The following is a 12,946-nucleotide window of genomic DNA, read 5'->3' as shown; positions in this document are numbered from 1 at the left end:
GGACTCACACACTGTAGAAAAGGCCCCAAAGTTGGGACATATTATGTTTAGTTTGTGATGTTTTATAGATGTAGTGTTGGTCAGCTCATATAGCCCCCCCTGCTGGTTATGTAGTGTAAACTGATGGCGCTCGGTCAGAGAGGTGTGTGTGGATTAACAGTTAATTAACGTCACGGCAAGTAGTCTGTGCGTGGATGAAAAGTGAATATGTCCGGATATATTGTTGATGTACTGTATTTACGTTGCTGCAGCTATAGATTATTTCCTTATTTCTGTTGTTCTGATGGGTAGCTTTCACACTTACCATGTGATCACTGTTTAAGCTAGTTGTCTCTGATCGAGTGTACGTCACACGTCACGTGTTGTTATTGTTATTGCTCCGACTCGCTAGTGTAATGTTTACAGTGAGCGTTACGTAAATATTACCATGTGATGTTGTTTATATGTGTGTTAATATGCTAGTAAGTCAGGGAAGTGTGTTTCAGGACTGTGATAGTGGTAATTAGAGGCAAAAGGAGATGTAGTAATTTCAGTACTCCTTTATCATGTTTATTAGTGATTAAGAGCTTTATCCTTTATTTATTTGTGTATTTGTTATTGTTCATTTGATATAGAAAACCACATGACCTCATTGAAAGAGAGTATTAAACACCTGCACTATCCATTACCTGCCTCTTCATTTGGACCCTCTGAAAGTGAATTGGCCTTAAGTTGGTGTTCTGGCCGGCACCCGAGTGTGAACTCAGTGATAGCCCCAGAACTAACGCCAGATACAGTATACTGCCAGTGTCTTCACTACACACACTGTCAAACTACAGTGGTATGTGATAATACGGTCCTGACAGGACTGAGATGTAAAGCTTTAGAAATGAAACTCCTGACACTGCATTGGAAATGAAATGTTATCAAGGTAACCAAGGTAACACTAAAATAGAAAGGATTATACCTTTCAGATATAATAATCTATATATATCTGAATGAAGTAGTGAAGCAGTAAAGATACAGCACAAAATAAGGAAATGTTATACATAAAGTCATGTACATGTGTGTAACATTTCATAAAATTGTATCCAAATTATTGTTACATAGGTAAGTGCTGTAGATACAGGTCATAGGTCTGTACTCTCTATTTGTTTCATATAATACTAACAATCATGATATTAATAACTTAATTTTATTATCAGCAGGCTGAGGGCAGCAGACGCCAACAAGATCAGCAGGATCACCAGGAAGGCTGGCTCCATCCTGGGGCTCCAACTGGACTCTTTGGTGGTGGTGTCTGAGAGGAGGATGCTGTGTAAACTGCACAGTATCCTGGACAACAACAATCACCCTCTCCACCAGGTGCTAACCTCGAGCAGAAGCACCTTCAGCAACAGACTCATTCCCCCCCGGTTAAACACAGATGGCCAGAGGAAGTCTTTTCTTCCTGTGGCCATCAGACTGTATAACTCATCTACCTCCGGTCGTGAGAGGGACAGTGGAGACACTGTGCCCTGAACAATGTCACTTTGTCACTTTATCATTTTTACCCATCATATCACTTCGTCACTTTATCTTGTGTGTACTATGCTGATACAATTGTATCACTTTATCACTGTTTATCACTTTAAACAACCCCTCACTATATTTAGTTGTACTTATTTTATTTAAATGTATGCGGCTAACTGCACAGTGCGTATTGTTTTATATCATATATACCTACATTAACTGTCATTTTTGCATTTAGTTACTTGTTTTATTTTCTTACTCTTGTATTATTTCTATTCAACTATTGCCATTACCAATACTGTTGCTGCTGTGCACCTGTCTGTCTCTCTCTCTCTCTCTCTGTGTCTCTCTCTCTCTGTGTGTCTCTCTCTGTGTGTCTCTCTCTCTCTCTCTCTCTCTCTCTCTCTCTCTCTCTCTCACCCCAACTGGTCGAGACAGACGACCACCCACCTAGAGCCGAAGGATCTGTCCCTGGGTTTCTGCCTTTTAACAGGCAGTTTTTCCTTGCCCTTGTCTCCAAGGTCTTGCTCATGGTGGTACTGTTGGGTCTCTGTAATTAATGTTATAAAGAGTTCGGTCTAGACCTGCTCTATTTGAAAAGTGTCCTGAGATAACTTCTGTTATGAATTGGCGCTATACAAATAAAATTGAATTGAAATTGAATTGAACTGTTGCACAGCAATTTCCCTTGGGAAAATAACGCTTCTTGAATCTTAAATCTTGAATCTTCATTTAATTTATTTTAGTTTAAGGGGGTTCAATCATTTATCACTAAACATCTGTCAGAGACAGGTCATAAAGATTTGATCGAGTACATTTGACAAGAATACTAAGTTACAGAGGACAGGGCAGATACAGGACAGAGGCCATGTTTAACAATTAGGACCTCTCTCATTTTTATTATCTTGCTTCTTCTCTCAGGTCTTGCAGGTTGATCAGTAATTTAGTGGTTTGAGTTCATGACTCAAGATGTTGCATTCTGTGCTTGGTCAAAGGTTTGCATCCCGACCATGGAAAACTTTCTGAGCTAGTTTGACATTAGGTCTACGAAATGTTCCAGATCTTTTATAAATTAGTAATTGTATTCAGCTGTTATGCACACTAAAACATATTTTAAACCCATCTTCAATCTCGATTGTTTTGCTGAAAATGTGTGTAATTATGGTAGCAGCTCTATCATAATTATTATTATTATTGTTATTTATCTTATTATTATAATTATTATTACCATATTATTATGTGTAAAGTGTTGCTGTTTCAGACCTTTATACAACTGAATTTTGCTAAGCTTTCCGTTGAAATTAAACAACAGTACAGTATTAGTCTGGGTATAATATTTTACACTGAGCTTCCCTTTCATCATCAGCTGACTAAAGTTGTACAATGATGAAATAATGTTTCCTTTTCCTTTTCTTTGAATGTGATAGAAGCAAAACATCTTCCTATAAAAAATTCAAGTTTGTAGGTGATCTATTTTTGTTAAATACCCATGATGTAATTTTTCCACAAATGTGACTCTAATGTAATAATGCTTGTGTAAAGTATTTAATAAGTAATGAATATGGTTGTCATGTGTAAATGAACAGTAGCATATCGTCGGAATGTAACTCAGTCAGGACCTTCACGTGCTGTAAAGTGTCAATCAGTGTGACCTTATCAGCTACTTGTTACCTGATGGAAATGATGGCATTTAGTGAATAACAGCAGCACAGCAGTGACAAACACACTATTTGTCAGAGTTGTGAGAGGAAGGAGGGAGGGATTAAGGGAGGAGCAAAACTGAGACTCAAGTACAGAAAAGACAGAAACTTTCACAGTGGTGTTTCATCCAAAAAACAGACAGATTGTCTTTATCTTTAAGATGCTGTCAGTGAACTTCAGTCTGTTTGTGACTTTGTTTCTGCTCACAATAAGAGGTAGGTGAGATCATTAACATTAAAAGAGCTTCATTGATAAAAACCTTTAGATCATAAAGTTACAGAGTTATCTCTTCCTTTAGGTGTCAGCTGTGAAGAACTCACTGCAGTCAAGAAACAAGAGTCCAGTTTAGAAGACAGCACTGTTACTCTGTCCTACACATACTCCACGACTATAACGGGTGGTGACGATTTCTTCTGGTATCAACAAAAAATTGGAAAAGCGCCAGAGTTTCTTCTGTACATCTCAGGACTCAACTTTACAAGAGCAGCGGAGTCTCAAAAATTCTCTTCTAAACTGTCTGGAGAAAAACATCTGGATCTGCAGATCTCCTCTGCTGCAGTGACAGACTCTGCTCTGTACTACTGTGCTGTGAGGCCCACAGTGACAGCAAACCCACAGTCTCTGTACAAAAACACAAGCTGACACACTGACAAGCTGCTGGAAGCCTTTTTTCCACACTGTTGGACTCAACTTTTAGCTCCACTAGAGGGCGACATTATCAAGTAGGCGGTGCACTACTTCTGCACTGTGTTCAACCATTCTGTCAATAATAACTGCTGCTGTGAAGAGAACAATTGTCACACTGAATGTTGAACATCAGCTAGTTTCTCCTGTTGATTTAAACCTTGTTGTAGAGATGGAACATTGGCTGTGGATTATTCTTGCTGCTCTTTTCTTTGGTAAGATAGAAAGCACAACATGTTTTTATTCTTTTCTAAAGATTGATGGAAACTGGAGTTCAGAGCAGAAATCTCTCAACAGTTGAGCTGTTTCTGTCCACAGAGTAACACTGTACACTTGATATTTTCCACTGTCTTCTCCTCTCAGCCTCATGAACAATGTTAGTCTAATGGCTTCATTTTCTCCACTTTTTCCAGGACTAATAGCTGGAGACACAATCTCTCCTGTAGGAGATAAAGTCAGTGGAAGAGAAGGAGAATCTGTCACACTCAGATGTCGATATGAGACAACTGACAGCAATATTGTCCTTCACTGGTACAGACATTCTGACCTTCAGGCTCCTCAGTTTATACTCTGGAAAGGAGCAAGATCCAGGAGTGGTAGGAAATACATTCCAGATGAACGATATGAATCTGAAACAACAGATTCATCAACTGAACTGACCATCAGAAAACTAACCCTGGCAGACACAGCTCTCTACTACTGTGCTCTAGAAACACAGTGATACAAAGTGTAGAAGAGGCTGTACAAAAACCTGAACACAGATATCTGACTACTCTTCAAAGAGGAGGGAAGTGGTATTCAAACCACAGCTTCATATCAGATGGATTCTGCTAATTCCTGTTTTATCAGAGTCACTGTGGTTACAGCTGCTAATGAAACACTGTGGGAGGATTCACATGAGCAGCAAATCCACATCAATGACAAACCAACTGGATGATGCTTCAAACACAAGACACCATGGAAACAAATAAATCAACACTGAAAATTAAAATGAGTGATATGTGACATCTGAACAACAACGTGTCTAACATTAAAACTTTTAGCTAAATAAATAGATTTGTGACTTCATTATGTATCTAAAGTGCATTTATCATACATTGTTTTATTCCTATAACATTTCTATTTGTTTCCCAACATTTACCAGGTCAGACTGGGTCCAGTATTTTATAGCTCAAATATTCAGTCATATACTGAGCATACTGAGCTGATCTGTTACCAGCTGGACTGGGTACAGTCTGAATATTTCTCAGCAGAAGTCCACCTTTACAGTTTCTGGTCTTTAACATTTTTATTCAGTTTTGTTTTCCATCTGATTGAACTGCAGTAAATGATGGACTGTTTGTTGATTTGTAATCATATAAGACAGGGCTGTGAATGAGGCCTGTCAGTGTGATCAGGCTCCTCCTTCTAATCCACCAACTTAGTGTTGATGAAGACTAAACAGAGAGATCACAGCCTTCTTTCTACTTGCTGTAGCTCACAGTTACTCAACACTGCAGATATGACGCAGCCTCTGTTCATCTCAGTGTTGCTGGCTGCTCTGTGCCTTGGTATGAACACAACTCTGTTTCTGTGATATCAATCCAACATTGACATGATTCTTTAACAGCACACTGATCCTGTTTGTTGCTGTTTTACAGAATGCAGAGCACAAAGAGACAACGTGCTGCAACCAAAAGGAGATGTGACTGCGACTGAAGGAGAGGAAGTAACACTTGACTGTCAATATAACAGCAGTTCATCAAATGATTATCTCTTCTGGTACAAACAGGATGGAAACAACAGCCCCAAATTCATACTGAGCCGCTTCAAGGTTGACACAGGGAAAACTGAGGACACGTTTAAGGAGGAATTTTCATCCACACTTGATTCAACCATGGGCCAGTGCTGTAGATGCAGGTCAGACGTCTGTACCGTAGTTATTGCAGGAACTGTTTGTTATGTTGGCAAGATGAAAACATTTTCATTTAAGAAATATAGAGATCTTATTCCCCAACCGCCGGTTGCCAAGCCCCAAAAGGAAAAAAAAAACACAGAAAAGTAAACCCCCCCCCTTGCTAATATAGACACCTGACTATGAGAAAGGGGGCTTAAACCTTTGCCACTGCTCCTCTCCCATTTAAGAGATTTAAAAAGGTTTATGATTGTATGATTGTTTGGACATGTGTTCTTCTTTTTGAAGAAGGGTTTAAATAATATAAGGCTCCCTTGCTTAAATCTTAAAAAGAGAAATAAAGTCCCATTATAGGCACGTATACCTTCCTAGGCAGCGTTAATCAGATGGGAAAAAAATCTAGGTAAATGATTTAGTCTATGCCCTCTATGCAGTCCAGTTCAGTTTTAAGGAGCCTGGTAATAAAAGAGGAATAATTAAAAATTATACCATTTAATATGTTAATCTCCGGTGGTGCATTCAGGCCCAATTCTGTGTGCCTTTACATTTTTGATTCTGGTCGGTTAATGATGCAGATGTTGTCTCTTCTATTTCAATCCTCTTGGAGTGCCAAGGTTTCCTCCAAAGACTCTGTGATACCTGTGCTGGAACGCTTTTTCCTTTTTTTCCAACTTGAGTAGAAAGTTCTTATAGGGCGGCTGTGTCTCAGAGGCAGAGTCGTCCACTAATAGGAAGGTTGTTGGTTCGATCCACGGCTCCTTGCGCAACATGTTGGAGTATCCTTGAGCAAAATACTGAACCCCAAATTGCTCCTGATGCTGTGCATCAGTGTGTGAATGTGTATGAATGTGTTAGTTTCAAAGTAGTACATAGCCATCTTGTCTACAGGTCACATGGTGATGCTCATTTTCCCCCTAAAAATGTGAAAACTGGCTTAAATACAATGTTGCTAATGGCATATAGTCTGGATATTACACTGATATGGACCAAATCCATAGTCCTCGTTGTGTACAGAAACATATTCCAAGGAATTTTATATCTAAAATACTTTAAGAGTGAAAGACACCCACTGGATCTTACTGACTAGAACTGCTGCATCCTCATATCAACTTCAGCTATGTCATTAGTCTTGTTGGTATTTGGTCATAAACCAAAGTATGGGACTAATTAAACACTGATTAAAGGTCAGAGGATCACCAAAGTTCTTACAATTCATCCTGAGGGGAACATGAATGAACCAAATATAATGACAACCATGAATATCTGGATAAAAGCTCATGACAATCCATTCAGCAGTTTCTGAGATATTTCACTGCTGAATATAAATGAGATGTAAATGTTGAGAGTTCCTCAACAGATGATAAAGAGGAAGGACCAATGATGTGAAGGCCCAGATCCATCAGAGTATCAATGTTCTTCCTCTCTCTCCTCCCCCTCTCACTGCAGACATGAAACACTGGCTGAGAAACATCCTGATTCTGACTCTCTGGCTAGGTAACTCTTTAAACCTACTGATTGTTCTCCTTTAATCAGTCATCTTTATTGATTCATCTCTTCCTCTGCATGTTCTCTTCTTCCCCAGAGTGTAAAGGAGAAGACAGAGTGACCCAGCCACCAGGAGATGTCATTGCTACTGAAGGAGAGACAGTTACACTTGGATGTACATTTAAAACCAGTGACACACAGTACTACTTGTTCTGGTACAAACAGGAAGTCAATGACTTTCCTGTGTATATTTTGCGTCGTGATACTTATGGAACAGAAGATAATGCTGCTGACTTCCTGAAGGAAAGATTTAATGCTACAATCAACAAACCATCAGTTCCTCTGAAGATCCAGAAGCTTCAGCTGTCTGACTCTGCTGTGTACTACTGTGCTCTGCGGCCCACAGTGACAGGAAACACCAAAACTCTGTACAAAAACCTTTGGAGCAAAGACAACAGAATACTCCACAACATCCACTAGAGGGACTCACACACTGTTAAACTTCAATGCTATGTGATGATACAGTGTGGATTCTGTGTAGTGAACTAAAGATAAAACACAGAACAGAAAATGCTTGCTGTATCATACCATAGAAACTCTGATAACAATGAGGTTTTGGGATATAGGGATAGTTTAGGGATATTATTTATGTAAACAATAACTAATCATAATTGAATGTAACAGCAAATGCTGATGTGACATTCAAAATTGCAGGTTAACTATCATATTGAGCTCAGTGTTAGGCTGTCAGGGCCTGCAAGGCCTTCTCTGCTGGCCTAAGAAATATCTGATCACAGACTGATAGTAAATTATAAAAATATATAAATAATTACATTTTGTCCATGAATACTTATATAATAATTATATATTTTTTATAATTATTATTAAATAATTCCAAATGGTCTGTCTGCTTCCTTTCATAGCTTTTCCTCTGGTTGAGCTGCTTCCAAACGTGTATTTTCACATTAAAGCATTTAACCAATCACATTTCAGCCATCATTTGTTGCCAGGGTCAAAGCAATTTGCCTGGAGGCCTTCACAATCAGGCCTGCGGGCCCTGTAGCATAAAATAAGTGTTGATCAAATTGTTGTAGATTTTGAGTTGGCGACACCGAGGCCCTCTAGCAGGCGTACGGTGACGTCAGCGTATTCACACCCCTTTGATTGGATAGTCAGAGAGCGTACTAGCCAGAGCTACAAACTGCATTTTGTAGTGAACTAAACGAGCAAGTATAAACGGAGAAGAAATGGATTTGGTTGCAGATATATTGTCAAAGCCATTTTCAAGATGGACTTTCCAAGAAAAGCTGGACATCGTTGAGAAAGGTCGGGCAACTCCGAAGCTAGCAAGCCTGTCACAACCGGGAAAAGGATTTGTCCGCCACTTTCAGTCCACTAACTACGAGCGGTACCCCGGACACTTATAAGCAACCGTGCTTTCCAAAACTTTTGGGGAAACCAGAGTGGATCAACAGCTGAGCGAGCAAGTGCGCAGGGAAACGGAGCTCCACAACGAAAAGGTGAAGAAAAATAGGGAAATCCTACAAAGACTGATAAACCGTGTTATTTTTTGGGGCAAGCAGGAACTTTAATTTCAGGGACACGATGAAAGCACTGGATCCACAAACAGAGGAAACTATGTGGAGCTTCTTTCTCTCATTGCTGAGAGCAACACGGATCTACATTACCACCTGTCCACTAATAAAGTGTTTAGTGGGACGTCGGGCAAAATACAAAAGGACCTGATCACTGCTATTGCTGAAGTGATGGGAGAAGAGATCAGAAGGGAAGTTAATGAAGCACCGTTTGTCTCTGTTATGGTGGATGAGACGACAGCCGCGAGTAACGCAGCGCAGCTCGCACTGGTCCTGCGTTACGTAACGGGCACAGGTGTGGAGCGGTTGGTCAGATTTGAAGATGTTACCAGTGGGAAGCGAGCCGATGACATTGCAGGTCTTATCATCTGATTTTTGGTGGAAAATGAATGTGTGGGTAAAGTCGTGGCACAGTGTTATGGTGGTGCAGCGGTCATTGTCTTCTGGATTAAATGGGGTGCAGGCTAAAATTAAGGAGAGATCACCCTTGGCTTTATTCATACACTGCTATGCACATCGGCTCAATTTAGTACTGACTCAGGGGCCTCAAAGCTTAAAGAATGCAAGAAGTTTTTCGCCCACCTCAATGGCCTTGCTGCATTTCTTTCTAGATCGCCTCGGTGCACGCAAATACTGGACGAAATCTGCCAGCGGCATCTCCCTCGAGTGGCACCAACACGGTGGCAATACACATCCAGAGTGGTCAATACAGTCTTTGAGAAGAGAGATGTTCTAAATCAGGGGTCCCCAAACTTTTTTTCGACGGGGCCACATCAACTTTCCTTTCTGTGATGGGGGGCCGGGGTCAGTCTATAACAGGAAATGATATGGGCCAAAGTGACAACCAGTATTATTGTGGAGATTATAATGATAATTTTTTTGCAGCTGCCCTTCGCTGGGCCTTGGCACCACCTGTTGGTCTGCAAAAAAGTAATAGAAAGTCTTATTTGAAGTACCACAGATACTCCTTTTATTTTGTAGAAAATGAAAACACAAGCTGATGCCAGGTAACAATGAGGTGATGTGATTTTGTAACAGGTACAGGTGAGTTAACATTTGGTAGGTATTTTGTCTTTACAGGTAGTGAAATAACATAAATACAGAATTATAGTAGAAATCAGGTGAAGTAATCTTATCTAGGTGAGCTGAATTTGTATGTACAGAGTAAAGTAAAGGTGAGTTAACAACAGGTAAGTATTTTGTCTTTACAGGTTACTTTGTTTCTTAAGGCCACACAGTGAAATAATATTAAAACAGAATAATGGTAAGAATCAGGTAGTCTTATCTTGTTGAGCTGATTTTGTATTCTCAGATAAAGGTGAGTTAACAATGCATAACATATTATTTCGTCTAACAGGTATGTTTACTAAGGCCACAGTGAAATAACATTAATACAGAATAATTGTAATAAACAGGTATATGATGTGATCTGGTTTTGTATTTACATGACTCTTAGATTAGGTTTTTGTGCTGTGATGATGAGGATCCTGGCTCCAGGGTGGGAGCGGTCAACCACAATCTCTCCTCCTGACTTTAGGGTGGTCCTGGAAGCATGCAGGTGTGATGCCCACTAAAGTGTTATCACATTTGTGGTAGTTTCTGTAATTTTATAATTAATGGTTTGAATATTAGTTCAGGGGTAATTAACCTGTTTCCACCATCCTTGCACTAAAATATTTAATATAGATGTCAGGAGTAATTGGGGGTCACCAGCAGGGGGCAGTGTGGCGCTTATTGTGTTCCGGGGGCTTTACGTCAGTTTGGTCCGCTTTGCAGTTTTCCTCTTTCTGCTGAGCGAGATGAAAAACGGACGCAGAGTTTGCCCTGTCTCACTTATTTCTCCTGTTTCCAGGTTGGTGGAATAGTAAATTAAGCTAAGTAACTGAAGTGCAATACGTTGACATGTCACTGAATGATTTAATGTCCGCTAATAAGGCTGTTTTATGAATATGAGGACATTTATGTACATATAGCAGTAGTCGCGGTTTCGCGCCTGATGATATCACCTGTTGCTACCTGAGTCACGTCGGTCAGAGTTTTATTTTTAGCTCCTTGAACATTTTTGTCAAATGTAATAGTTTTGAAACGTATGATTTTGTGTAAATTGTTAAAAACTGAGTTCATGTACTGTAAAACAGTTAGAAGCTAATGTTAAAAGCACAATTTTATATATTTTAAAAGTGGTAAAAAAAACAAGTTAAAAATCTGTCAGCTCATGCATTATGGAAGAGTAAAATGATTTTAGTTGGAAAGGGAAAATGCATTTAGGAACCATATGTAAGTGGTAACATCAGCTATGTTTTATATGTAAGTGGTAACATAAGCTATGTTTTATTTTAAGTTGAAAAGAGACAACTTACAGGGTAACAGTGGTTATTGTCATTTTGATTTATTTAATCGCACAAAACTTATAACTCAGTATTTGCTGAAAGATAAGGAAAGAGAAATTGTATTTGATTATGAAGCCATGTTTATTTCTTTGAAAACATTGAGTGTTTGTAACAGACGAGGATTTAAATGGTAAATGTTTTAATAAATCCTCTCTCCTCTTTCTGCTGAGCGAGATGAAAAACGGACGCAGAGTTTGCCCTGTCTCACTTATTTCTCCTGTTTCCAGGAAGAGCATATAAGCTGTTGATGTGGTGCCAGCCGGTACCTGTAACACAGGCCCTTCAGGAATGGCAGATAAAAAACACAAGCAGCCCATCAGCAGATGACATGCTGCAGTCTCATTTTGTATGTGACATCACTGTTCAAGAAACATGTTGCCTATAAAAAGAGCATTACTATACTGACATTTTTTCATATTCATAGTTACTGAAATCAGCAGGCTTACCACATCAGTGTGAGCTGTGGGCTTGCTTCTGACTGGTGAGGAGATTGATGTCAGGTTCCATTCCAGTTACAGCCAGTCTCAGAGACTGATGCAGGTGTTGATCTGAGAGTCTTGATCTCGTCGCATTTTTTATCAACTTCATACGTGAAAAAGTTTGCTCACAGATATATGTGCTCCCAAAAACTGGACATCTTCATAGCGTGCTTTCTGATGTTGGGGTATGTTACCGGCCAGCCCTGCCCCTTTAAGACGGTGACCCGGTGTGTGTGACGTACAGGTTCAGGAAGAAAAACAGGAAGAGGAGAGGTAGACATCCATGGTGACAGACGGACGTAGAAGAGCTAGCTCATGTTAATGCCTAGGTGTTTAGTATACAGCAGTGTCCAGACAGAATTTGACCAGGCCCGGTGTTGTGTTCTGCCTTTGCTAAAGAAAGGAATTAAATGTGTGGTTTTGCACGAAAGTCTTTACTTCGTCCTCCTTCCTTCCCACACTTTGGCCCGGACTCTAAGAGCCAAAACACTAAACCATCTCCCAACTACGGTTCGGAGAGAGAGAAAGAGGTTGAAAAGGTAACAGGTAGGTCTCGTTTGGGAGGGAAGCATAGTACTCTATGAGACAGTTGGGCTTGAATGCGTCTTTCAGCACATCGCAGGTCTGCAACTCAGCCAGTTCAAATTGAAGAGAAGGCAAGGTGTCATTAATGTCGGTGCGTCCTTGCACTTCTTGGTTGGAAACGGGACCGCTGGCTCCTCAGCTGAGAGGCTTCGAGTAGCAGGGAGATGGGTGAAGTCTTGTTTTTGCACTTGTCCAATAAGCAGCGCCAGTTTAACCTCAAATGCTTTGACGTGGGAATACATGTCACAGATTAATTTCCCCTTGCCTTGGAGCTGTAAATTGAGGCTGTTTAAAATTTCTGTTAAAAAGGCAAGGTCCCATTTCCATTCTGTGTCGATCAGCTCTGGGACAGTTTTTCCCTTTGTCAGGAGAAAGGGGTTGATTTCAGGTAGCAGCTTGTAGAAGTGCTTCAAAACTCTACCCCGGCTTAACCATCTGACTTCAGCGTGGTAAAGCACGTCTCCATGGGCAGACTCCAGCTCGGATAGAAAAGCTTGGAACTGCCTGTGTTTTAGTCCGTTTGCTCTGATGAAGTTTAAGCAAGACACAACCACCTTCATGACAGATTCCCACTTCAGAACTTTGCAGCACAGTGCTTGCTGGTGAATCAGGCAGTGGACTTGTAGTGGGGGGTGAGACCTC

At 40.3% G+C, this 12,946-nt stretch overlaps 1 gene segment (V, D, J or C); it reads left to right on the top strand.

Annotated features, from left to right (window-relative positions):
* The first annotated feature begins 3,889 nt into the window (after positions 1-3,889).
* The window catches only part of LOC127360990 (T cell receptor alpha variable 38-2/delta variable 8-like), a 59,426-nt gene continuing 50,369 nt past the window's right edge, over positions 3,890-12,946 (top strand). The window contains 1 exon segment of the V gene segment in view: positions 3,890-4,091. Coding sequence covers positions 4,049-4,091 — 43 coding nt within the window.

Source organism: Dicentrarchus labrax, unplaced genomic scaffold (assembly GCF_905237075.1).
Source record: "Dicentrarchus labrax unplaced genomic scaffold, dlabrax2021, whole genome shotgun sequence".
NCBI lineage: Eukaryota > Metazoa > Chordata > Actinopteri > Moronidae > Dicentrarchus > Dicentrarchus labrax.
Note: the sequence above shows the minus strand (reverse complement) of the source record. Positions and strands in the feature narration are given on the sequence as shown.